At 41.1% G+C, this 25,137-nt stretch overlaps 1 protein-coding gene across 2 annotated transcripts in view; it reads left to right on the top strand.

Annotated features, from left to right (window-relative positions):
• The window catches only part of Acyp2 (acylphosphatase 2), a 175,371-nt gene extending 151,545 nt beyond the window's left edge, over positions 1-23,826 (top strand). The window contains exons 4-5 of one of the 2 annotated variants that reach the window (XM_026785128.1): positions 1,709-1,823; positions 23,207-23,826. In XM_026785128.1, the coding sequence (XP_026640929.1) occupies positions 1,709-1,802 (94 nt within the window). In that variant the 3' untranslated portion in view covers positions 1,803-1,823; positions 23,207-23,826. The remainder of the gene's footprint in view (positions 1-1,708; positions 1,824-23,206) is intronic. The other variant, XM_005359177.3, reaches the window with a different exon arrangement.
• The last annotated feature ends 1,311 nt before the right edge of the window (positions 23,827-25,137 follow it).

The following is a 25,137-nucleotide window of genomic DNA, read 5'->3' as shown; positions in this document are numbered from 1 at the left end:
GTGGGGGGGAGAACAGACCCTGTGGGTTGTACACTGACCCTGCCTCACATGGTGGGGGGGAGAACAGACCCTGTGAGTTGCACACTGACCCTGCCTCACATGGTGGAGGGGGAGAACAGACCCTGTAAGTTGTACACTGATCACACTTGTGCTGTAACACACCTACCCACATGCTAAGGAAGCAAAAAAAAAAATGCAGCAAGACACCTCCTCCCTTCTAGCCAGAGGGACTTCGTGAAGAAGATAGACTCCAGAACGGAAACACTTATCTGATGATAAGACTTTCCTTGTCTGAGTCAAGCTCTCAGAGGCAAGCTGAGGATGGACTAAGAGAAAGCCAGGAGCACAGGAGTAGCCATGCATTTCCAGCTGGAGACCTGTGCTCCCACTTGTGAGAGGAAGCAGAGCAGGGAGAGAGCAGCTGCAGTCTGGTGGGCAGAGGGAGCCTGAGGTGGCATCTCAGAGCTGCCTTATTCTCACAGTGGGAAGATGTAGCAACTGTAACTCAGAAGCTGACTAGGAAGCCAGTGCAGGGAGGAGAGTGTAGCGATAAAGCTTCCCCAGGCCAGTGAGCATGATTTTGACTGTCAGAACCCAAGAGCTGCTCTGAACTGCAAAACATCATCTGGGAAAGACCCTTGCCAGTCAAGAATTTAAGCATCAAGACCAGCAAGGCCGCTCCAAAGATCCAGATAGACACAGGGCCTTGCCATGGAGCTCAGAGTTACTGAGAACCATGCAAGTTTCTTCTCCCTTAGAGCCAGGAGATCACTAAACCATTCCCCACCCTAATACTCACACACCATCACGGAGAAAGGTGAAGAAAATAATAAAGTCCTGACCATATAAGGTCTTGACCAAGCAAGAAGTCCCTTAAGGAGGCTGCTACAATTACAGAACCATAGTGAATTTTCCACAAAAGGGAGTATTTTTAAAACACACTAATACAAAACTTGCAGAGAACACAAGGGTAGAAACTCAATAGCAGAATGTGATTTTCTCTCTCTTACTGCATGACAGAATGTGGAAAATAAAGTGACAATATCAAACACTATAAAACAGCAAAGCAGTTGATCTTGAGACACTCTGGCAAGCTCCAGGAAGATGCAGTAGTTAGGAGCTGTAGCCTCATACGTTCGCCCCAGGACCCAGGTATGCAGGTTCAAAGACAGCCTCAGAGAGTTGGTTCCTCCTTTGCACTTTTGCATGAGTTCTGGGGAATGAGGCCAACAGTTGGTGTGACAATTGTCTGTTTGCCTGCTGTGCCATCGCACAGGATCAAAAATTCAACTTCTTTCTGGACAATAGTGGTGCACTCCTCTAATCCTAGCACTGAGAGGTAGGGACAAGTAGATCTCTGTAAGTCCTAGACAAGCCAAGGCTACATAATGGAACACACCTCCCTGCTCTGGTGTGCGTGTGCGTGTGCGTGCGTGCGTGTGTGTGTGTGTGTGTGTGTGTGTGTGTGTACGCACGCACGTGCGATCATGCGTGTGGTGTAGATATAACAAGGCTGGGGGAAAGGCTTTGATGCTGTCTTTATCTGCTTCTGTATTGTCTTGCTTGTCACAGTTCTTATCTTTGTATATTCTTCATCAAGACCGTGTTTAACAAAGCCCTATAAGGATCCCTGGTTTAGAAAGACACCCTGTGAAGTCATTGTTACTATGTCTGAAAACTAAGTCAGAGTTTCCATTTGGCTCAATAGGAATTGCTCAGCTCTGGAAACTTGGATGTGCAGGAAAGATAAGATGGGCCATACTGGAGGATGTAATGCAGTGAAAGCTTTTCCTTTTGAATGAGAAAGCCTTGTACATCCCAAGGTAAGGAGTGGGATGTCATGGAAAGGCAGTTTGGTTCAGGCTGGTGAAAAGTACAACCACTAAAACAAGGGCCCAAAGACTTGAGGCTGGGGTTGCCAAAGCTTTTCCAGAAGAATTATTTAGTAGAAGGTTAACACTGACTATCTACTGACATATAAGCCCTCCCCCCACGTGTACACTCTGTAAATGAGTCTCCCGAGATAACAAAATGTTGAGATGGTTTCAGAAAAGAAGAGGAATTGAGAACTCTGTGACTCTGCATGTCTACCTGGTTCCAGAGACTATGAGAACAGGTTCTCTGAAGATGAACTAATAGCCTACTTTTTCACTGCACTAGTCAGAGGATTGTAAGCAGAAGCACAGTTTCCTTGGCATGGGTCAGAGGGGCCACAAGAGAAGCTATTTCCGCAGCCAGGAAAAAGACTCAGGACTGACTTCCTGGAATTGCTTCTCATTTCAGAATTAAAAATAGCTTTGAAATGCTGTGCTATTTGGGAATTGGGGCCTATTCAATCTAAGAGCATCTGTTAGTAGCTGTTAAAATTCAAATAAAGTCCAAGTAAAAGTTGCATTACACTCATCAATTTCGAGTTTAAAGCACACTCACAAAACTTGTACCACAGTTGCTGTCACAGCCTAAGACCCAGATGGAATATTCTGTGGGTTTCTGCTTCCATCCCTACTTTGAACATGAGCCACAACTTTGAATTTCTTTAAAGGTGTTTCTTCCTACCTACCTGAACTTTTCAACTGAGATTCATTTTCATATTCAAAAGATTAAATGTGAACTCCACCAAACAGTTCTGCATCTTGGTTTTGATTATCCTACAGCTTTCTTAGTAGGAATGAAGCCTTTAGACTGTTAAAGTCATAAAGCTAGGATAGGGTATGTGGATTTTCCTCTTTGTCTTCATTCCAGTTTTAGTCAGTGAGATCCTTGACTTAGGTGCTGTAAGGAAGGAAACGTCATTTATTGTTAATATGTGACTCTGTATAGACCCTAAGATGCCCTTGAGAAGGGGAAGTGACATATGACACTAGGCTGAGCTCCACAGGTAGGTGGCATGAGCAGCCCCCCACACACACACACATACACACAGGGCCCTGAACTGGCGAAACAGCACTAGGAAGCTATTTATCTTTGGAAACCATAGTCCTTATATTTTGCGTTTTTTCTCTTTTTTTCCTTTATATGTGGAAAAATACAATAAAATCTATAATATATTAAATACAGTAAAATCTGTAATATATTAATACAATAATAATATGTAATGTTCCACTACAATTTTGTTTATGCAAACTAATAATAGTGGTTTTCATTTTTGCTGTTTCCTATGTGCCTAGTATACACAGTGAGTGGAGTTATTATTAAGATTTATTTACATCTCTGAATAGCAACCTTTTCCCACCTGGGAATTGTAGTTGTAAATTTTAATGGCTACATGGTGGTATGTTGAGTTATAACTTATTGAACATCTTGTTTACAGGTGGTTTTTTTTTTTTGGCTGCTATCAATACTTTAAGAATGTCCTTATGCACCTAATTTACTTAAGTTTCTTATATGACTGTGTAAACGGAGATTGCACATTTGTTTCCTGGATGCCCAGACCCTTAAAAATCACAAAGAAACTATATTAACTACAACACTGATTGGCCAATGACTCAGGCATATTCATAGCTAGCTCTTACATTTTAAATTAGCCATTTCTATTAGTCTGTGTATTGCCATGAGGCTGTGGCTTACTGGTAAGGTTCTGGCATCTTTCTCCTTTGGCAGCTATATGGTGTCTGCCTGACTCTGTCTAATTACTGCCATTTCTAATTTATCTTTTATCATAACTAAAGAAAACTATAACTATCTGTCTTCAACTCCATCAAAGACCTCAGAAGGATATAATATTACCTAATTAAACAGGAAGTGCATTGTAAGTAACTTCCTAAATTCTAGAATTGACAGAGACATTTTGCTGCCTGTACCCAAAGTTCTGTAGCATTGGGGCACCATCTCCAGTCTACAGGCCCACAGTATCTGGCAGACTTTTCCATGAAGCAGGAAGTTTGAAAGACTGTTTCACCTGTATTGACAGTTCATCAGTCACTTTCTTTAGTGTTCTGAGTACATCTGGCAGACTCTTTCATAAAGCAGGAAACTTAAAGGACTGTTTCACCTTCTTTTGGCAAGTTCAGCAGTTATTTTTCTATGGGTCTTGCATGTCCAGTTTATACAGCATGCCATCAAGCAGAACAGGCAAGAGCAGTTTCTTGCCCAAATGGCTAGCCTTGTCACATTGAAGGCAAATTCCATAATGAGTTTCTTCAATGCCCATCAACCTCTCTGAAGTAATTGGTGCTGCCAGAAGCAGACATGTCTCACTGTAGAAAAGTCTAAGTTCTTAAAACATTTTAAATGTCATATTCTATAGGTCTTTGAAGTGTTAAAGATTATCTGTCTAATTGAAATGTATTTCTGTATATCTAGGAAACCTAACAAACATGACAATGACATTGATTATTATAAATGACTATCTTTAATCCATAAATGTATGTATCATATTTTTAAAATGAGCTTTATAAGCATAATATCTTAAACAAGAGTAGAAATAGACATTTAACAGAATTGACATTAAATTTGTATCAATAAACCAGAGTCTATACCAATGTAAAGTATTCATTTTTATATTATATCCCCTTTTTTTCTTAAGAAAGAGATTGACTGTGACCATTAGCCTCTTATAATCAGCCTCCTTTTAAAAAAAATAATAATCATCATCATTTTGGGAATTTGGCCATAGTTTTCTCCAAACTGCTTCCTGCTGTTTGTTGGGTAAAGTATTTTTAGGGTTCAGGGAGACCTTTTGGGGGGTCTTGTTTCATCAAACCACATATGCCTGAAAGGAATCCACAGTTCTTGTCTTCTGTGGAAATGAAAGCAGAACCTCTTTTCCAAAGTAATATATCCTTAGACTCAAATTTTGAAGTCAAGATACCTTTAAAATAAATGTGTTGGTTTAGCTTAGCAGCCCCAAGAATTAAATGTTTTTCAGCAGTTAACTCATTAACAATCAAAAAGTGAAAGAAAACACAGTAATATACATAATCCAGATTCTCTGTGTATGTTCTATGTTTATATGGCTTATTTTTTTACTCTATTACTTTTTAATATTTATTTTATTATCTCTACCCCTTCAATCTATGACTGTCTGTACTTTTTTACATTTATTGTCTCTTTAAAGACTTTGTTTTAGTTTTTAAAATTATTTTTTTCTATGACTGCTTATACCCATTTTCTCTCTTTTTCTTTCTTTCTTTCTCTCTTTCTTTCTTTCTTTCTTTATTAAAGATTTCTGTCTCTTCCCCGCCACCACCTCCCATTTCCCTCCCCCTCCCCCAATCAAGTCCCCCTCTCTCCAGCCCAAAGAGCAATCAGGGTTTCCTGCCCTGTGGGAAGTCCAAGGACCACCCACCTCCATCCAGGTCTAGTAAGGTGAGCATCCAAACTGCCTAGGCTCCCACAAGCCTACATATATTTTTTAAACACACTGTGACCTATTCTAAGGTGTATTTCTGTCTAAATCTGTCTTTATTGTGTATTTGTAATCTTTTTTTGATCAATGTTGTAAACTCTTAGCAAGCATGGCTAGGACCAGAGCAGTCACTTTGGCTGTTGGTTCCACCTTGCTCAACTTCCCAACATGGCAGAGGTCCATTTACCACCAGTTCTGGAAGCCATGCTGACAACCCCAACTCTTGGAAGCAGTTGACCCATGCCACCACCAAGTAACCTTGGAGCACACTGCCCACAAACCCCATTCAAGTGCTCTATAACAGGACTTCCTGAAAGAGCCAGAGCCATTTGTGCCAACAGCATGAACCAGGAAGCTGTCTCTTAAAGGAGCCTTGCAGTTTTTGCTGCAAATGCTGAGTCAGGAAGCCTTCTCTTAAAGGAGTCATACCTCTGCTCACTGCCAGCAAGCAATGCCTGTCTGAAAATATGCAACTTCTAAGAAACTCCAATTGAATCCTGTTTTTGTGGGTCTAGAAGACCCCCTCTTTTTTTTTAGCTTTCTATGGATGGTCTTGCTAAATGTTTGAGCACCATTTGTAAACAGAGGCTGCACATTTGTTTCCCAGCTGCCCCAATCCAAAAGCTCACACAGAAACTATACTAATTACAATACTACTTGGCCAAAGGCTCAGGCATATTCATAACTAGCTCTTACATCTTAAATTAACCCATTTCTATTGATCTGTGTATCACCATGAGGCTGTGGCTTACCAGTAAGGTTCTGGTGTCTGTCTCCTTCAGCAGCTACATGGCATCTGCCTGACTCTGCCTTATTTCTCTCTGCATTCAGTTTAGTTTTCCTACCTACCTATATTTTTCCCTGCCATAAGCCAAAGTAGCTTCTTTATTAGCCAGTGGTAATAAGACATATTCATAGCGTACAAAGGAGAATACCACATGAGAATGACATGTTTTTATCCTTGGCCTCTTTATCTCTTAGCTTGAATATTTTTTTGAAAATCTGAGTAAGCTATTTGTTATATGTTAACTTTCTGTGTCATTATGAATATTTCTTATTTTTGTTTCTCCTATTATAATTCAGTTTCAACATTAAAATAATTTTTCTTATAGTTTTGAGCAATTTATTTTTGCCTTATTAAATTGCCTTATGACAATTTCCATTGTCATAAACTTTTGAAAGATAATTATCCATCATGCAAGTGTTATAACTCTGGAGAGAAACGAATCCTGACTTGTCAGGAAGTCAGGCTATACCAGAAGCTAAGAAGGGAGGGTATTCTGGATTCCTACAGCTCTGGAGGGAAAGCTATCCTGACTTGTTGGGAAGTCAGGCTATACCTACAGTGGTGAAGGGAAGGTATCCTGGATACCTACAGCTGTGAGGAGAAAGGTATCCTGCCTGTCCGGAAGTCAGGCTATACCTGAAGCTGGGGTGTGGTGGGAGATGGTCTTCCTACAAGATGTGGCAATCCTGCTCCTCTCTGAGACAGAGTCACTACAGCTGAGCTCTGATCAGCCCCCTAAGGTATCTGTTTCTTCTTAGCTCTTGCCTAAATTGTTACTTCTGCTTCACTCTGCTAGGGGGAAACCCCTGCAGAAATGTAGCAATCTGCCCTGGCTCTCGCAAAAAGTTATTACGTCTTCTGCTCCACTCTCAAGGGAGTTTCCCACCAGAGATCCTGCTCCACTCCTGTGAAAGAAGAACTTTACTCAAAACCCTTGTTTCAAGAGGTTTATTTGTGAAACAGGAATCTAGGAGAGTGGCTGCCTCTGCCAGAGTGAAGGACAGCTGCCAACTAAACAGGCAGAGGAGCTTCTTAGGGGTAGAGTTTTTTCCAGGGAGAAGATTTTCAGGGAGAGAATTGGTCAGATTTTGATCCACTTGAGCTTGGACAAGCTCAGATTGGCTAGATTTCATGCTCAGGGATTGGCTGGTTTTCTGCTCCGGGATTGGTTAGTTTTCCTGCTCGGGGATTGGTTAGCTTCATGTTCAGAGGGAAGATTTGGCTCTGATTTTAGGGACAAAGTATATTCCTTTCACTGGTGCTTTTAAGCCTTTGGCTCTGGTTTCAGGGTCAGGGTGTGTTTCTTTGGTTCTGGTTTCAGGGCCAAAGTGCTTCTTTCACTGACTCTGGTTCCAGGGTCAATATGTGTTTCTTTTACTGGTTCTGGTTTCAGGGCTGGTGGGTTTCTTTCTCCGGCCCTGATTTCAGGGTCAGGGTGGGTTTCTTTTTCTGGCCCTTTTACTCTATACATGTAAAGACTTCCTAAATATTTAATTGTTATTTTTCTCTTACATGGAAAAAAATTAAAGGAAATAGTTCACTCTTTAGTCCACTAAGGGCTTACTTTGATATGTGATATAAGAGCTTATCTAAATTTCCTCTTTTGTTGGTTTGTATTTAGATGTTAGCCAGTTACTAGGGTAAAATTAGGCTATTTCTTTTTAACATAAATACAGTTGTAATTACACAGAAAGGTAAACTCAATATTTCTGCTATCTTCCCACCTAAAAATTAGAAAACAGTAGAGATAAAGAGTTCCTAGTCTGCATATAAAGAGTTAAATAATAAGTCAATTTCCAAAGACTGATCCTGTTGCAAAATGTGTATTCTAAACACCTTAAAGATTGCAAATTGCTTTCAACCGCCATACTTTCCTTATCTTGAGTTGTTCCTGTTACCTTCCCCTGTGACCCTAGTTTGTTTCACCTTTCAATAGTTGATATTCTAAGCTTTTATGCCTGAATGCTCCTCTGTATTCAGCATATACCAGCCCTCTATTTCATCCCTAGCCAATGGAAGTGAGAGGAAAGGGCTGTATCACCAGTAGTTACAGGAGTTATTTTAGGAATTAAAAACAAGAATATGCAGCATGCACAAGTGTTTGGTTTTGTCTTCTGAGCTTTATAAAGATCAGCATCATACTGAGACCATAGAAACCATTGTTCTCGAAACTAAAAGGAAGTCCAGAGGATTTAAACATTTCTTGTTGAAAAATGATTTAACTTTAGGATAATTTTTTTCTACTGAGTTCCTGCATAAAAGGATGGATAGTGGGGAGAGCAATAAAGAATCAAGCTGTTTCATACAAGCCGCTTTATAAGTGGGAAGAGAAAACATTACATAAGCCTGGAACAGTGTCTAACATAGACACAAAGGATGGTGGTGGTGCAGGTTTGTGCTTCCACAGGGTTGGTGGTTTCAGCATCATGAGGCAAACTGAAGCATTCAGAGCAACCTGCCAAGGTTAAAAAAAAAAAAAAGTTGACTTTGTTAGGGAGGATGTCAATCTCCTCCCCCCCCCCTGCGAGTTAGTCCATACAGAACACACCCAGACACCAGAATCTCAGCACAGAGGAGATGTATTACCCCGAGGGGCAACCAGGGTGTAGGCTGCAGACTGACGGCAAAGAGTAGCAGCAGCAGCAAGCAAGTGTTTTTGCAGGAGTGGGTTTTTAAGGACAAGAAGGGGGAGTCTGTGCTAGGGTGAGCTGGTAAATCCTGATTGAACATGTGAGCCAAATTATGAATTTTGATTGTTGGACCTTGCATCAGTGGCCAAATAAGGGAAGGGACCTTGGGGGCTAGCTTTAGGAATATAATCTAATGACTTTAGCAAGAGAGAGAAAAGGGGAGAAAAGGGCACAGTGGCCAAGCCTGTCAGTGCCGTGTTTGCCACACTCAGGTCTGTTAGGGAGTCCTTCGGGCTTTATTTGCTAAAGCTTGTTTACCACATTCTAATGAGTTAGACATTCTTGTCTAAGAATAGGAAAAGGAAGCTCATTAACTAAATCTGAATAATAAAGTATTTATAATATGTACCAGTTTTATATTTTCAATGTTAGTTTATGGTGCCAAAGAAATTGACGGCTCAACTATTTAAAAATAATAGCACCATGGCAACCTCAACTGAAATGGTCCAGAATTCTCTAAACCATATTGAAGGTTTTTAATATTAATTTAAAGCTCTCTGTAAGATAGGCAGGAAAAAGAATTGATTTTACCAAGTGCTCTAATCAAATGTGCTTTTGACCTTGATTTGAAATGATTTAGCTCTACTGAATGACTACAGTGTGACCACTCTTCCTGTGTTTACTCAAGTTAAACTTTTTGTAAATTCCTATTGTAGCCTAATGATGCATGCTTGTAATTCCAGCACTCAAGAGATAGAAGCAGGAGAATCAGAAATTTAGGTTGTCCTCAACTTCATAGTAAGTTTGAGGCTCTCCCTGGACAAATGAGACCTTGTCTCAAAAACAAACCAACAGCAAACAAAAGAACCAGACTACTGTTAGCCATCATGCAAACACGTTTTCCCCAGAACAGTAGAAATTGACATGGATAAGCCTCAACAGCTAGTAACTTAAAGGGGGAACAGTGCCCTGAACTGTTTCTAGCTTCCAATATTAGGTCAATAGTTGTCTTAATTTTCCCTCAAAATGTGGGCTAACTTTTGAGTGGCAGTTCTTGTGCTTTGCTTCAACACGCTTGGGACTGTGCTGCCAGGCAGTCTAAGGGCTGCGGAGCCAGGTGGGCTCGGGATGGAACCTTCTCCTTCCTAAGGAATGCCAAGCACAGATGTGATGAGCAGGCTTACAGAATCCAACACGCTCAATGAATTTTGTTCACATGAATATGGAGTTTCAGCATATACTGCTTGGAAATGAACTGCAAGCCTGCTTGGTTTGCCTAATAGAATATTTGGTAAGAGCAAATAAGTTCTGACTTAATATAATTTCTTATTTGTTAATACTTAGCCAATAAAATGTAACATTAAGCATATCCTTAGTTTAACATATGGCAGTAGCTCATAAAACAAATGCTATGTTGCATATAGATGTATGTATCCATCTCATATTTACATTTATACATTCTTTCTGTAAGAAAAAAGTGAAGCTGGAACTTCAGTGACTGACAGGTCCCGCTTTCTCATCCTTCTGTGGACAATTCCTTTAAAGAGGTTACAGATGTAAATGGCCCAGATAGAATCCTTGTCTATAGATGTCTAATTTATCCTCTACGGGAACCCTAACTATTCTTCCCACAATACAAGTCTACCAGCATAACTTACTGCAGTAAGGACGAGCACTGGGTGGAGGCTCCCCCGGGCTCACGCATGGCACGCACACTCTGTCATTGTGTTTATCTTGCCAAACCGTAATCATTTGTCTCTCCCAACAGACTAGAGTTCACTGGGGACAGGCAGCCTTGCTGTTTGTTTTTGTGTGCCTAGCACACACTACACAATAGGCACTTAATAACTGCTTTTATGTGTTTCACATTTAACTTGTCTTCTTCTGTGGTTATTTTAAGATAAATTTTAACTGCAATGAAGAGGATAATACAACTTGTAATTTATAGTTTTTCCTTCATTTCTGAGACTCCATTCCAACCCACTGAGATCCAGCAATAAGAGATGTCCAGAGCCGAACACTGGACATAGGAAAAACACAAATCTCAAATCTTTTCATAGCACCTGCTACGATTGCCCCAAGCCTCAGAAACAAGTTTAATCCTGGCAAATAGCTCAGAGCCTGACATAAGTAAGGGCTAATAAGGATGGAAAAGAAAAGAGAATGAAAAAAAAAATTCAATCAAACTTGTTTGGCTGTACAAGATGGGTAACAGCCTAGAGCCACCAAGATTCTGTCAGATGCCAAGATGCAAAAGAACACACGGACAAGGTGAGTGAGCAGGGGCATGGAGGCAGAGAGAGGTGGGAGATCTGCGGTGGGCATATGCGTTTCTGAACTGTCATGCTAAATCATTCAGAGAGTTAAGATGAAGACAGAATTAAGTCTAAGACAGAGCATGAAAGGATCTCAGCACAGTGAGCACGCCCACCAAGAAGGATTCCCTGGTACCAGAATCCAGTTATAATTAACCGTGTTGTCACAGCTTCAAAGGAAAGATTCAATGTCAGTTTCCTAAAATCTCATTCTTCAGATGCCGGAAGGCTTCTTACCTAAATGAACTCAGTCCATCAAGTTAAGTAGCAGATCTAAAGTCTCTATCAATGGTAGCACCATGGTGCGTATGCACACGTGCATTGTTGCTTTGCTTTGCTTTTGTTTTCCAAGACAGGGTTTCTCTGTGCAACAGCCCTGACTGTCCTGGAACTCACTTTGTAAATCAGGCTGTCCTCAGCCTCAGAGATCCACCTGCCTCTGTCTCCCAAGTGAAGGCGCCGCCACCACCACTCCAGATGCATTATTGATATGTGTTAGGGGCAGCATAAATGTCTGAATGAACAGGCTATGAGACAGACATAATTAGCCTGTACAGTACCCAAGCCAGATGAAGATGGGTTGAGAGGAGGCTAGACCGAGTTTATCTTGGAACTACAACAGCAAAGACATTGTGCGGCAACAGTCCTGACAGAGTTTGGAGAAACCCTTGTGCTCAGTATTTGTGATGTGGGGATTAAGCTTAGACTCTAGTACTATGAAGTAAAATTTTACAGAGAAATTTTACAAATGAGAGTTCCAGTGCCTGGCGAGAAAGCCAGGAAGATCTTGGTGGAAAAACCAGCGTGACCGAGGAAAATCTTCACCATGCTCTGCATTTTTCCACTACACAGATTCACTTACAGGTATTTGAACAAGAGTTATAAAAATAGTATTTAATCCCTACAAATGAATTATTTTGTTAGACTCAGTGAGTTGTAGCAGAGCAAGTAAACTTCCGTTTTACGGCTTTGATTTATGTTTATTGATTAACATCGTATTCCTCTATAAGGGAGCTAAAATGATCTCACTCTGCACTTTTAGTGCTTTATTTTTAACCTACCACTCAGAAGACCCCAGCTTCCCTGGAAAGGAAGCATATGTTATTGAGTATTTTTATCTCAGAATTGGACTTATGTTGTGTTTTCAGTATTTCATACATTTGGAACTGAATATGACACATTCGGGGCAGAATAGGACATTTGGCCTGATGTATGACACATTTGGAGCTGAATGATTGGACTTCAAAGATTAAATGTATGCACATAATGATCATATATAAACTATCTGTTAGGCCGTATGATTCTACGAAAAGGGACAGAGGCAGCTTAGCACACAAAGACTGTTCTTCTGATTCATTTTTCTGTAAACTATTTTCAAAGTGGTTGCCAAGGGGAGGCACGCCCTTGTGTACAGGCACATCCCCTCAGATGTGACTCCACCCTTGCTAGGTCTCGAGAAACCAGCTCTCAGTCCAGAAATTCATGGCCATCAACAGGACTGCAGCTGCAGAGCCCACTGCCCTTAAGATACATGGTCTTACAATAGAAGAACATTGTGTTCCTTATGTTGATGGAAAAGGATCTCTAGTAAAGTCAATCACAGAAGCCAGTCTATAGGTAACCCTATCCTGTAGTTCCCACTGAGAAAGTAATGGAATTACTGTCAGGGAAGGAGAAAAGACCGTAGATTCATATACTTATTATACCTTGCTTTGCTCCCTACAGAACTTAAAATGATTTGTAAGAACATATTAAACATCAACAAGAGAGTGGACACTTAACAATAAGAATAAGGGCGGGGCACAAGATAGAGTCAGGAAGAAGGCCATGAGAATGCAATAGGACCTCTGCTTTGGGTGGGTCAGAGTTTGGCTCTAAACAGTCCAGTAGCCTTCATCTGCTAACGCCATTAGCTCTGTTTGCCTAAAAACATTTTTAAGGGAAGTGGAGAAGTCAGGGTAAAGGATGAAAATACGAGAGTGTCTGGCCAACTCGTTTTTCATTTGGCTTCCTGTAGGAATAGATCTTAACATATTTGGAACAGAGAACATGCTGAACCATGTGTCCTTAATATGGCCTTTCTCAGTACACTTCTGAGACAGGATGTTCACAAATACCCAATGGCACTGAGTTCAAAATCTAGGCTGTCTGGACTGGCCATCAGCAGAACCCTGAAACTCTGTGAAGCTGTTCTATCTCCTCTTTAACAGGCAACTCAACAGCTTTCTCTGATCTTGCTGTCTCCATTTCTTGCTCCATCCTCACCCTTAAAACTGTTCTAATCTCCTCAACCACATCACCGATGCTCTCTAGCTAAGGTTACAAACTACTTTTCAGTTTATATTTTACTTGGCTCCAGCAGCATTTGGAAGTTGCCTACCATTTCCTTACAATACTGTGTGCCCTTGGTTTTCCTAGCGCCACACTTTGACCCCCTTCTCTGCTCCTTCACCCATGTGTTTCTGCTTCTCTTCTGTTGACCCATCAATGCAGATACCCCTTTAGATACGAGGAAATGGATCCAGCAAAATCATATACTAAAACTGTGCTTGAACAACAAACAAAAGACATTTGCTACTTCCGAAGTCCATAGCATAGGGTTTTATGTTGTTCTTGTTAACTGAACAGCAGCACCTGAGGTAGGTGTGGTATGTCAAGTTGGTCAACTTCTAGTCCAAACTCTTTCTGCCATCTTTCATTTTAGATCCAACAGAGTTAGGGACTACATTTCCTTGAAGTCAAGATTTCAAATGTAACTTAATGCTTTCACAGTCAGTGATAATTATGTGAAATTTGAACTTGGCCTTGTGTCAATTGAGCCAGGGACAGCAATGCTGAGACATCCGTGACTCTGGAGATAACACAGCCTGGTGGGGCTTCCTGATGTGTCCATGTGTCTATGAATTATTTCAGTGGCGGCCTCCTGGCTCCCTACAGGGTGTGTTTCAGGGAAGTTCTAGTAATTCCTTCTTGCCCTACAACCAAGCATTAAAATTCCAAAGTTGACTTCCATTGCTACGATGCTAGCGCCTTCTCACCCCTGAATAAGACAAAGTAAGAGCCTGTGTGTCACTTTGCAAAGGAGCTAGAGGTCACAGTTATGGCCTCCCTTGTTCCACCTTCTCCATTCCTAGCCCTTGGACTGGAGTTTCTCAGGGTTCTGGCCACAGCTCGTGGCTGGAATACTTTCCCAGACTCTCTCATTTGAAGAGGCTGAGGGATGTGAGCTGAGGAGCACTTCCGCCAAAACTCAGCAGCCTTGTGAGCGGAATTCCCCGGGAAGTATGTGGTGCTGGGGATTCCAAAGATTACTCAATGGGCAAAGGCAGAGGACAGATACACTGCAGTAACTGTTATTACGAGCCTGCTCTTTGACCTAGATGGTCTGTAAGGTTTAGCAAGCAACCATCCTCTCCAGTCTTTTCGGGAGCTCTGTGGTGACAGCAGTAGCTCCCTTTTCAGAGAGGAGGAATCCGGTCTCGGGTTATTGTGCAGGACTGGGGTTTTCTGGATAATCAGCTGGCAAGGGTTCAGACATGCTATTAAAGTGTTATTTGTCCATGCATACCTGAATAACAAAAGCTGTTTGGGGAAAGGAGAATAGCAAAAGTGCTATGCACTGTCTTTCCATTATTAATGCTAGCTTAAAAGGAAGAGATTGGCAAGCCCCACGTCAGCTTTTAATTCATTCGCCGTCTTTTCCTCCCGACTGCTTCCTCCCTTTGGCCCCTGTTTTAGAGCAGTGCTGCAGAGATGTCGGAAAGGATAATTCCCCCCAGGAAAGAGAACTGCTGTGAATTATTGATAGTGTTGGCCTTCTAGTGGTTTAGCTTCACCTCTTTGTTTCAGTCAAGGATATTAGCTAGATGGCGTTTTTCTATCACACTAGGAGCTTGCTTGTCCACTTTCTACAGGCAATACCGACTTGAGCTACAGAGGAGACGGGGCTGCTGGTTTCTGCTTCCTCACACAATGAATCCTCCACACATTCCACTCTCTATGACTTTGCTTAGTGGTAGGCTAATGGGGCAGGCTTCAAACTGAGTTTCTCAGAGCCCATGGGATGCTCTTGAGATGCCTGAGGCCAGTGAACCCTGTGGTGGGTGGTATTTCCGTATATACCCACACATGAGTTCTTCTCTTGTATCAGAGAAAAACACTGTACCAAGAGCATGATGTTCTTATTTAAAATGTTGGAAAAAGAGATAATGTCTGTCAAAGGCTTAAAAATCCTGAATTAACACAACAAATGCCCGAGTGAGGGTTTGTCTATCTGTCGAGACACCAAGGGAAATGCCCCAGGACTTTTATATGTCAGCATTAACAGTCAGGCATGGTTCTCTGCAGAGGGCAGCGTGCCTGTGACTGGGCGTGCAGGGTGACCCTGCTACTCCTGCTGTGTTCTAAGAATTCTCTGGACACGGAACAAAGCCGGTCTCTGTGTTTATTTCTATCCTCTATAAACTTGGCCACAAGAAACACTGGAAAATTGGAGGAGCTGTTAAAAATAAATGAAGCAATTGCAATGAGTTATCATGATCCACAGGCTGAAAGGTGGGTCATTCCTCAGATCCCAAGGCCCCCAGCACTTTTTAAGATGACTGTACCCATTATTTGTGCTATTTCATAGGAGAATCCCACAGGCAAACTTTTTAAAAGCAACTTTCAAAAAGTATCTTAAAAATAAGTTTTTTGCTTCTTTGCTATAAAATCAAAGTTGAGTCCGTATTCAGGGTTTCTGCTCGCATGTAATGGTGTAGGACCTAGAATGCCTTCCTAGGAGCCAAGGTCATGGGAGCCGTAGACCTGAAGAAGGTATGCAGGTGACAAAGACTCATTCTTTCAATATGTTATTACCTAGTAATGACATCATTATTTAATAATAAGACTGAGCCTGTCTCAGAACTTGCATGTTAGTGTCAGGGAGGCATATGAAAAACACACAAGCAATTATATAAATACAGCAATTTACAAATGTCATTGCCATGGCACACAGTGGAGACAGGGCCCTTCATGCCAACCCTGAGAGATCAGTAGCCTAAGTCCATTTTCAAAGGCACAGCTGGATGCTTTCCTGTTGCCAAGGCCATGAATGTGTGGCACTTACTGTATCTGATGGTTAAATATGTACCATCTGCCACAAGAATTATAGAGAATGTCATGGAAACTCCAAGAGGCCCAATGGTTGAGATTGCCTGAATGATAACACACACACACACACACACACACACACGCACGCACGCACGCACGCACGCATGCACGTGAGCGCACACACACACAAATAAAATAATAATAATAATAAAACAGCACTGCTAATTTATTAGACAAAGAGATCTTTCCTTGGTCATTCGATATTCAGCAGCCCCGTGTTTTATTTATTCATAATGCAAAGATGGCTTGAAGGTGCTTGGAAATCATTCATGCAAGATCATTGTGGTTTTTCCCTTCCATAAAAATTCTTTTCACAACATGTATAATCCCATCAAATATGGAAGAAATATATTCATAATGAAACCTCTTCTGTTGCTGCTGTGTCCTTGTTAAAGCCAATATGATTTTGGTAATAAAATAAAAAGCCTCACAAAAATTAGTTTCATTTTTTTTAGAACTCTACATAAGACACTTAGAAACACATTTAAAATACATTGCAGTGAAAAGAGGCTCATGCCTATCAAGTAATGACTTGTGTCAACAGGATTTTCCAATTTGCACTATTATTTTTATTACTTGTATTTTGAACTTTCTAATGATCCTATCAAAGGGTAACATTTCTTAAATAAAAATGTCTAAAATACTTGTATAAGTGAATTCACTTAGATTTATAGCAGTAGCATTAGACTTCAGTTTCTCTCAGGTGTATAGGACCCATCCGTCCATTCAATGATCCAGTCAACATTTGTAGAGTCTACTGCACTCTATAAATGGGTAAAGTCTGAAGGCACCAGAGCGAAGGATCCTCGCCATGTTGTTCACTCATCTGGGGATGCTGCCCTTGCCCCTGTCTTTCTCTGCACAGTTACTGCAGCCATGCTCTAGAATGCAGTGAGCGGGAAGTGTGGCAAAGGAGCCCAGCATACGGAGCAACTTGAAATTATTCAGTCAGTGTAGAAATAACTGACAAATCAGAAAACCATCACACACGGATGGTCCTTAGGTAAATCAGAGGAAACCAATGAAAACAAGAAATGTTACACCCCAGCAAAACTCAGCAAGACACCAGCTACAGCTTTAGAGCTAACTAGAAGCTCCTACAAGATTAAAATATTACTCAAAATAGCAAGAAAGGTCAAGCTTAACTAAGTAGGAATTTATTGAGAGGTGCAGAGACCCTGAGCTAAGCAAACTGCAAACTTTGAGTGAGGCGCTTAAAGATGTGAACAAAAGTAGTAAAATTTTTACTCTTTTTTTTAAAAAAAATAATTTATTTTTATCTGCATTGATATTTTGCCTGCATGTATGTCTGTGTGAGGGTGTCAGATCTTGGAGTTATGGACAGTTGTTAGCTAGCTGCATGTGGGTGCTGGAAATCCTCTGGAAGAGCAGTCAGTATGTTCTTAACCACTGAGACATCTTTCCAGCCCAGAAGTTTTCCTCTTGATAAGATTGCTACTCAAACACACTTTGATTTGAACAGGTAGTGCCCCTCAGCCCCCAGAATCATGTTTTAAAATTCAGATCTCCAGCTAGTGGCCCTATGTTGGGCAATTATGGAAACTTTAGGGTTAACTTACAGCCTACCTAAAGGAAGTAGATTCCTGGTATGGATCCTTCTTCAGGAACATCTTGTCCTTAGCTCCTTTCTGTCACTCTCACTGCTTTTTATCCATAATGTGGCAAAGAAGCTCCATGCTTCTGACACCATGATGTTCTGCCCAAGTGTATGGGACCACAAGACCCTGGACTGAACCCTCTGAGATCATGATCTGCCCAAGTATATGGGACCATGAGAGCTTGGACTGAAACCTCTGAAATCATGAACCAAAATAATTCCTTCCTCTTTTAAGTTGTTTCTATAAAATATTTTGTCACAAGTAACTAAGACAGAATGTGAGTTTTCTCCCAATGGGTGTAATATTTAAAAGGGAATGCGACAGGAATAGTTAAAATTATGCTATAATCTAGAAGACTATATATGACAACATTCAAAAGTAAAGTTACTGAAGGAGATAGGGACGTGACTGAATTAAAATGTGCTCTAAAGTCATTGTGTTAACTTTATTATTATCTATTATTGTGACTTAGAGAGCAGAGATCGCAGTGCAGCCAGACAGAATGTCGAGGAAATCATCAGGAGCATGTGCGAGTCTTGAATGTGCTGGGAACTGCGTTTCAAGTGTGTGGGCAAAGTTAAGCTATTCAGTACAAAGTACTGGAGAAAATGTCTAACCATGAAAAAGTAGGAGATCTTTTACCTAATTCTACAGAAGCTAAAGACACCCTTTTTGAACATCTTAATTGTGTAAAGGAGGGGGGAGACAGGGAGGCCAGAGAGCGTTGTGGGGCACACATCACTGCACACACGTGGAGGGCAGAGGACAGTTTTCAGGCATCATTTTTCTCCTTTCCAAACGTGGATGCTGGGGACTGAACTCAGGTTGTCTGGCTGGACAGTAAACGCCTTTATCTACTTAGCCATCTCGCTGGCCCCAAAGTCATAAATACAAAGGATAAAACCATATTTTAAAAATGTTACATTTTGAACATGTGCAATTACTTTTACCCCTACATAAACTCCGCTTGCTAGGACAAAGGATTTTCTTGAAGGATTAAACATCTATAAAGTCTAAGAAAGGGAGAAAAAGTTATAGCAACTTTGAGAACTGGGATGAGTGAGGTAGACTTGCACATCTTTGTCAAAGAGATACTTAAGATTTAATGCGCACTGGGCCTGTCAGGGTTTCTGTTGCTGTGATAAGACACTGGCCAAGGTCAAACCTGGGCGGGAAGAGTGTATTTCATCTTACAACCTGTAGTCCACCATTCAGGGGAGTCACAGCAGGAACCTGGAGGCTGGAACTGAAGTGGAAGCCATGGAGGAGTGCTTCGTACTATCTTGCTTTTTCTGGTTTGCCCGGTCTGCTTTTTTATATAACCCAGTGGTGGGCCACCCACAGTGCGCTGGGCACTCTCAAGTCAATCAAGAAAATACACCATAGCCCCACCTGCAGGCCCATCTGGTGAGGGTGTTTTCTTTACTGAGGTTCTTTCTTCCCTAAATGACTAACGTGTCAAATTGGCATAAAACTAGCTGGCTCAAGGCCATAACCTTCACAGACTCCCAGGACAGCCTGTTCAGGACTATGCCCTGTGGGCAGGAATATTGGGTGTGTTTTTCCTGGAGAATGTAATAGATCCAAGAGAAAAGGTGTTCAGAGACCAACAATCAGGCTGGAAAGGGAAACCGATTCTTTGGCTCATCCTAATCAACACAGAAGCAGAACTCAGGGACAAGCTGGTAGACATGTCCATTTTAGGTGAGGGGAGGTGGGATTCTCATCCAAAAATATCTGTTAAAATATTTGAATCTCTCCTCAGATGGGTTGTCACTGTTGAGAAACTATTGGCCCAGACATTGACCCCGGCTTAGCTGGCTTTGGCCAGTTTAGCAGGACCAGCATCCAAGGAAGCGCAATGTAATCTTAAGGCCTCCCATTGCACTGTTGTGCACCTGCTAGAGTGCAGAAAATTAGCTTAACTCCCACATTGCTGTGAACTGAATGTGGAGGCTATTTCATGTAGATGTCTCTTTACACACAAATCGCTCTTCAATTTATATATATAAATATATATATATATATATATATATATATATATATATCATATTCCTTTCTTGAAAGAGAAGATGTATCTTCTTTATTTTCTAAAAAGTGGGCTGGCGGGGTTGGAGAGATAGCTCAGAAGTTAAGAGCACTGGCTGTTCTCCCAAAGGTCCTGAGTTCAATTCCCAGCAACCACATGGTGGCTCACAACCATCTGTGATGAAATCTAGTGCCCTCTTCTGGCATTTGTGCAAATACTGTATACATAATAAATAAATAAATCCTTTAAAAAAAAAAAACGTAGGCTGGCAAGATGGCCTATTGGTACAGGTGCTTGCCGCCGTGCCTGGTAACGGGAGTTTAGGTCCCAGGATCTACATGGTGAGAGGAAAGAACCGGCTCTCAGGGCTTGTGCTCTGATCTCCACAGCACACACACATATGCACAAACAGGTAAATCTAAAGAAGAAACTAAACTTAATGAGTATGCCTGCTTTATGCAACTTCCCCTGGGCCGTGTCCCACCAGTTATCATCGCTTTGTCCTTCCTCCTCAGTCGTCCCCCTGAGCTGAGGGGGACATAGAGGCTGCGAAGCGCCACTTACATCCCCTCCAGGTGCTGGGACTGCTGCTGGAACACTGGGCATTGTCATCGCCCTCTTTATGGGCCTCAGTAGCGCAGTCTCCTGAGTGAAGGCTACACACCTTCTCTGCACAGCACCGTTTGTCTGGTTGGTATAGGAGGTGAAGACACCCAGCCCCAGCTGACACATCACAATGTGACCCGTACACCGCAGGCCCAGGGAACATCTCAGAGGAAGGGGTGGGAAGATTGTAAGGCCAGAGGACCAGGACATCTGCCTGCTGAGAGACGGTGTCTTCTATATATAACAGGGCGCTGGACCCATAAAACCTCAACAGTGCTTCCACCTAAACAAGACCTTCGCAGTCAACACTAGTTGACATGCTAATGTGGACAGGGGAAATCTCTCAAGGCCCCACCCCTAAATAAAGAGCAACGGGCATCTAATGGCAGGTGAGAGAAGAGAAATCAGTCTTCTCCAGGGACAAGGCCCTGAAAGGTTATTCAAACCCAAGTGGTCTACCTTCAACACTTACACATATAAGCAATACTAAATGGACTCACCAGTTCTATTTATAAATTGCAATTTATAAAGCTTAATTTTTTAATTTATAAAATTATTAAAATTTATAATAGAGAGAGGTCATAAATTTGAGGGGGAGGGATGGAAGCATGGGGGAAATTGGAGAGGAAGTGGTAAAAATGATGCGCATTCCGTTCTCATGTATGAAATTCTGTAAAACAAAATTTAAATTACTGAGAGTGTTATAAGGTCTGGCGAGATGGCCTGACAGGTAAAGGTACCTGCTGCCAATCTTAATGGCCTGAGTTCAGTCCCCAGCCCCAGTGTTGTAGGTGGAGAGACCCAGCTCAGCCACATTTCCCTCTAATACCCCCCCCAACAGACACATGCTAAATAGTATCTCATTCTTTATTTGAATTTTTAACATAAAACTGTGAACATTTTCAGATATTTACCTGCATTAATTATATTTATTTTTAAGCGCTCATAGTTTTTGCCCATTTTTCTATTGCATAAACATCTCATACATCAATTTAAAGTAGTCTGTACAAGAAGAATATTCCAAATAAATCTTCCATTTTACGACTTGTCCATTGAAGACTTTCTTTCTTTCAGTATTTCAAAACCCGAACCATTTTTATATATTTAACATCCCCAGCAGCTCTTTGTTTCAATTATGCTTATCTAAAATTTGCAAATTTGCTAGCATTTTCTTAAGAATGCAGTTGAAATGCTTTTGCTCTCACGGTGATCTGCCCAAGTGCGTTCCAGTGTGCGTGCCTTTGGTGCATCTCCTTTGTACAAAGCACTTTGCATGTCACATAGAACCTTATAGCCCTCTTCATTCTCCAAACTTACCTAATAGACGTAAGCTCCCGAGAGAACAAATTGCATTGTAAGTAGCTGTGTATGCAAGCAAGCACCTAGAATATGCCGCGCATGAAATGCTTCCTAAGTACTTAGTGAATTGGTCACCTATACCACTTGGCAATGTGGTGATGGTATGTATATATGCATACATTTATATGTATGTGGATATTATGTAGATGTGGAATGTATGGGAATACGGTAACTAACATATGTTTATATGAAATTTTATGACTAGTTTGTTTTTTCCAAGAGCTCATAGATCATTTTTATAAGTTGCCTTGGCCATGATGTTTAATCACAGCAAGAGAAATGTAACTAAGGATGTGAAATTTTCACTTTTAAGATTTTAATTAGATGAAGAAAAGAAATGAAATCTGTAACTATTGATGATCTAGCCTATGGGGTGGGGAAGCAAAATTGACCTCACCCAGCAAAAGTCACAAGTAAGAGCCAATTTGAGTCATTGGAATTCTTTTCCCTGGTTAAGAGCCGTTTTCAGACAATTGGTTTTGTCCAGAAAATAGTTTTCAGTCCAAGCTTTAATGTAGTGTGAGATTCCGCTGCACATCGCCATACAGTGGTGGTTTCACGGCAAGGAGCACCTTCAAGACTGTGAGGGACCGTTCTCTGTAACAGCTGGGCTCGGGCCATCACTGTCTCTAAGAGCCGCATTCTTATGGGATCGGGCGAGTTTCAGTTGGTAAAGTGCTTGCCTGTGGGCATGAGGACTTGAGCTTCATCCCTAGAGCCCACGTGAGGAAAATGCTGATCATGGTGTTCATGCTGGCAACCCCAGGGCTGCAGAGGCAGAGACTGGGTCCACTGGCCAGCAGAGCCTACCTGGGAAATTCCAGGCCTCTTACAGACCGTGTCTTAAGAAAAATAAAGTGTATGGCACCTGAGGATCAATACTCAGTTGTTCTCCAGCCTCCACATGCACACACACACACAATGCACACACGTATGTGTCCACGCACACGTACATATGGGTTTACCATATACTTGGTAATGAAAAGAATGGTGAATTAATTGCTTTGACTACTAACCACTTTGTAAAAATATTTTGAAACTTAAAAAAGCTAAGTAATAATGGCCTTAAAGTGTTTCTTTTGGGGCAGGAATAACGATCTTACTATAAAATAAATTGCTTAAATTATTACCTTTTCTTTATCCATGTATAACTGTATATTGTATTTTGTAGTATTCTTAGAACAGCATATACAAAGTAAGCAATTTATTTATTTTAATTAGCGTTATGTATGCAGGATAACGCCCTTCATTGTGACATTATGTGCAAATATGCATCACAAATGTGAACTCCCCTTATTAGCTCTCACGGGTCTGCTAGTGTGTGTGCTGTGCATGCTCATTTCTGTTTGTTTCTGTTTTGCAGGAAGGCCTGGCTGAGCAAGGTTGGAAGCCCTAGTTCTCGCATCGACCGGACAGACTTTTCGAATGAAAAAACCATCTCTAAACTAGACTACTCTAACTTTAGTATTCATTATTAATGGAAGCAAAATAACAATTGTAATGCCTACATTGCAGAAGATAAAACATATTCTTAAATTTGTAGTAGTAGGATTAAAAATGGGAACTTTCTGTTCTGGAAACCTCAGAATTATATGTTACTAAAATGTCTGAAATTGAAAAAAATGTTACCCACCTATGTTTTTAGCAAGCAGAAGCCAAGAATTATAAAATAAAATGTTGCTGTAAAATATCTGCTGTGAGGATTTAAGCAAAACCTTGTCTTACGCAGGGAGTCACTAATTTCAGAAAACATTGTAGTGTATACATGTTATTCAGCTAGACATAAAATAAAGTTGACTATCTAAAATTATCTTAGATATTGTTGCCTAATAAGGTGAATTTTAATGTTATCTGAAAATAATTTACTACTAAAGTTGAGTAATCTGTATTGCTATTGAAGTCTTAGAATGGCTAAAATAAATTTGTGTGATGATCACTGTAACAAGAAAGTAACAGCAATAAAGAGTTAGTGTGTAAAACTCTTGTGAAATCCAGGCCTGATTCGGGACTGAGCTGAAGCTACTTGGCATGTTCAACCTCACTGTTCTGTGGAGTGGAGAGGCAGGCTGGGTGACAACCACTAGAAGACCCTGCTTTGGTCTAGGAAGCTTCAAGATTCATATCTGCTCCCTTCAGCTGCAATCCTTTGACTAAAAACACTGAGAGTCTAAATAAATCACCTAAACTTGGACTATCATTTGAGGTCTTCAAATGATAATCAGCCAACATATTATTTGAAGGAGGGGCTTAGTTTATATACCATGGAATTATAATATTGAATAGAAAAGACATTTAATAGAAAATAGTATTTCAAATGTACATATAATACATATGTTCTTCAGTGATTTATTTATTGGTTTTTCGAGATTGGGTTGCTCTGTGCTGCTCTAGCTGTCCTGGAACTTGCTCTGTAGACCAAGTTGGCCTCAAACTCAGAGAGCCATCTGCCTCTGCCTCTCAAGTGCCGGGATTAAAGATGTGAGCCACCATTACAATTTTGTTTCTTTTTATTGTGTGTGCATGTTCATTTGTATGTGAATGCAGAAATGCATTTACTGGGATGTGTGTAGAGGTCAGGTGACACCTTTTCATAAGTCATTTATGTGGGTCCTAACCCACCAGGATTGCGTCACAAGCACCTTTGTCACTGTGATCCTGATTTTCACATATGTATAATGGAAGCCTCCATTAAAACACAACTTTATGTAGAATTGAACACATAAACAAAGTTGGTTGCTGTGTTTTATTGTTGTGGTGGTTGTTTAGCGCAGCTGGTGTGATCGAAACGGAGTGGAGGGGCCCCTCACGCTTGGCCTCTCCTTCCTTAACTTTTGGTCTGTTTCAAATCCGTGGGAATGCAGGCTGGAAACCACCATGCTATCCATGTGTCAGATGCCACTGCTCTCTGTAGTCTAAGGCACGGCCTTTGCCTCTAAGTCTGTATCCAGGCCTCTCCTCTACCTGCTGCAGGGTGAGAATTGAGAGACAGGAGCAGAGGGGGATGTCCGTCAGCTTGAAAAGTTCACCCCGCGGATTATAATAACATAACATATCATATGTACATAAGACAGTGCAATGATGGGGAATGACCTTCCAGATAACCAAAAAGAAAAGGAATGTTCCTATTATTTGAGACTATCATGATGACAAGCAGTATATTTATTGGGTAGTATAATTTTATTCTGTTCTATTTCCCTATTTTATGTTAAGGAAAGAAAACGTGATTTTGTGTTCTCTTTCTTTGGGGAGGGTTTTGATGCCAGGTGCATCTGAAGACTTTTCTTCTAAGGTTTC

This window comes from Microtus ochrogaster, linkage group LG1, assembly GCF_000317375.1.
Source record: "Microtus ochrogaster isolate Prairie Vole_2 linkage group LG1, MicOch1.0, whole genome shotgun sequence".
Lineage (NCBI taxonomy): Eukaryota > Metazoa > Chordata > Mammalia > Rodentia > Cricetidae > Microtus > Microtus ochrogaster.
The sequence above is the reverse complement of the archived record's forward strand: the minus strand, read 5'-3'. Positions and strand labels throughout refer to the sequence as shown.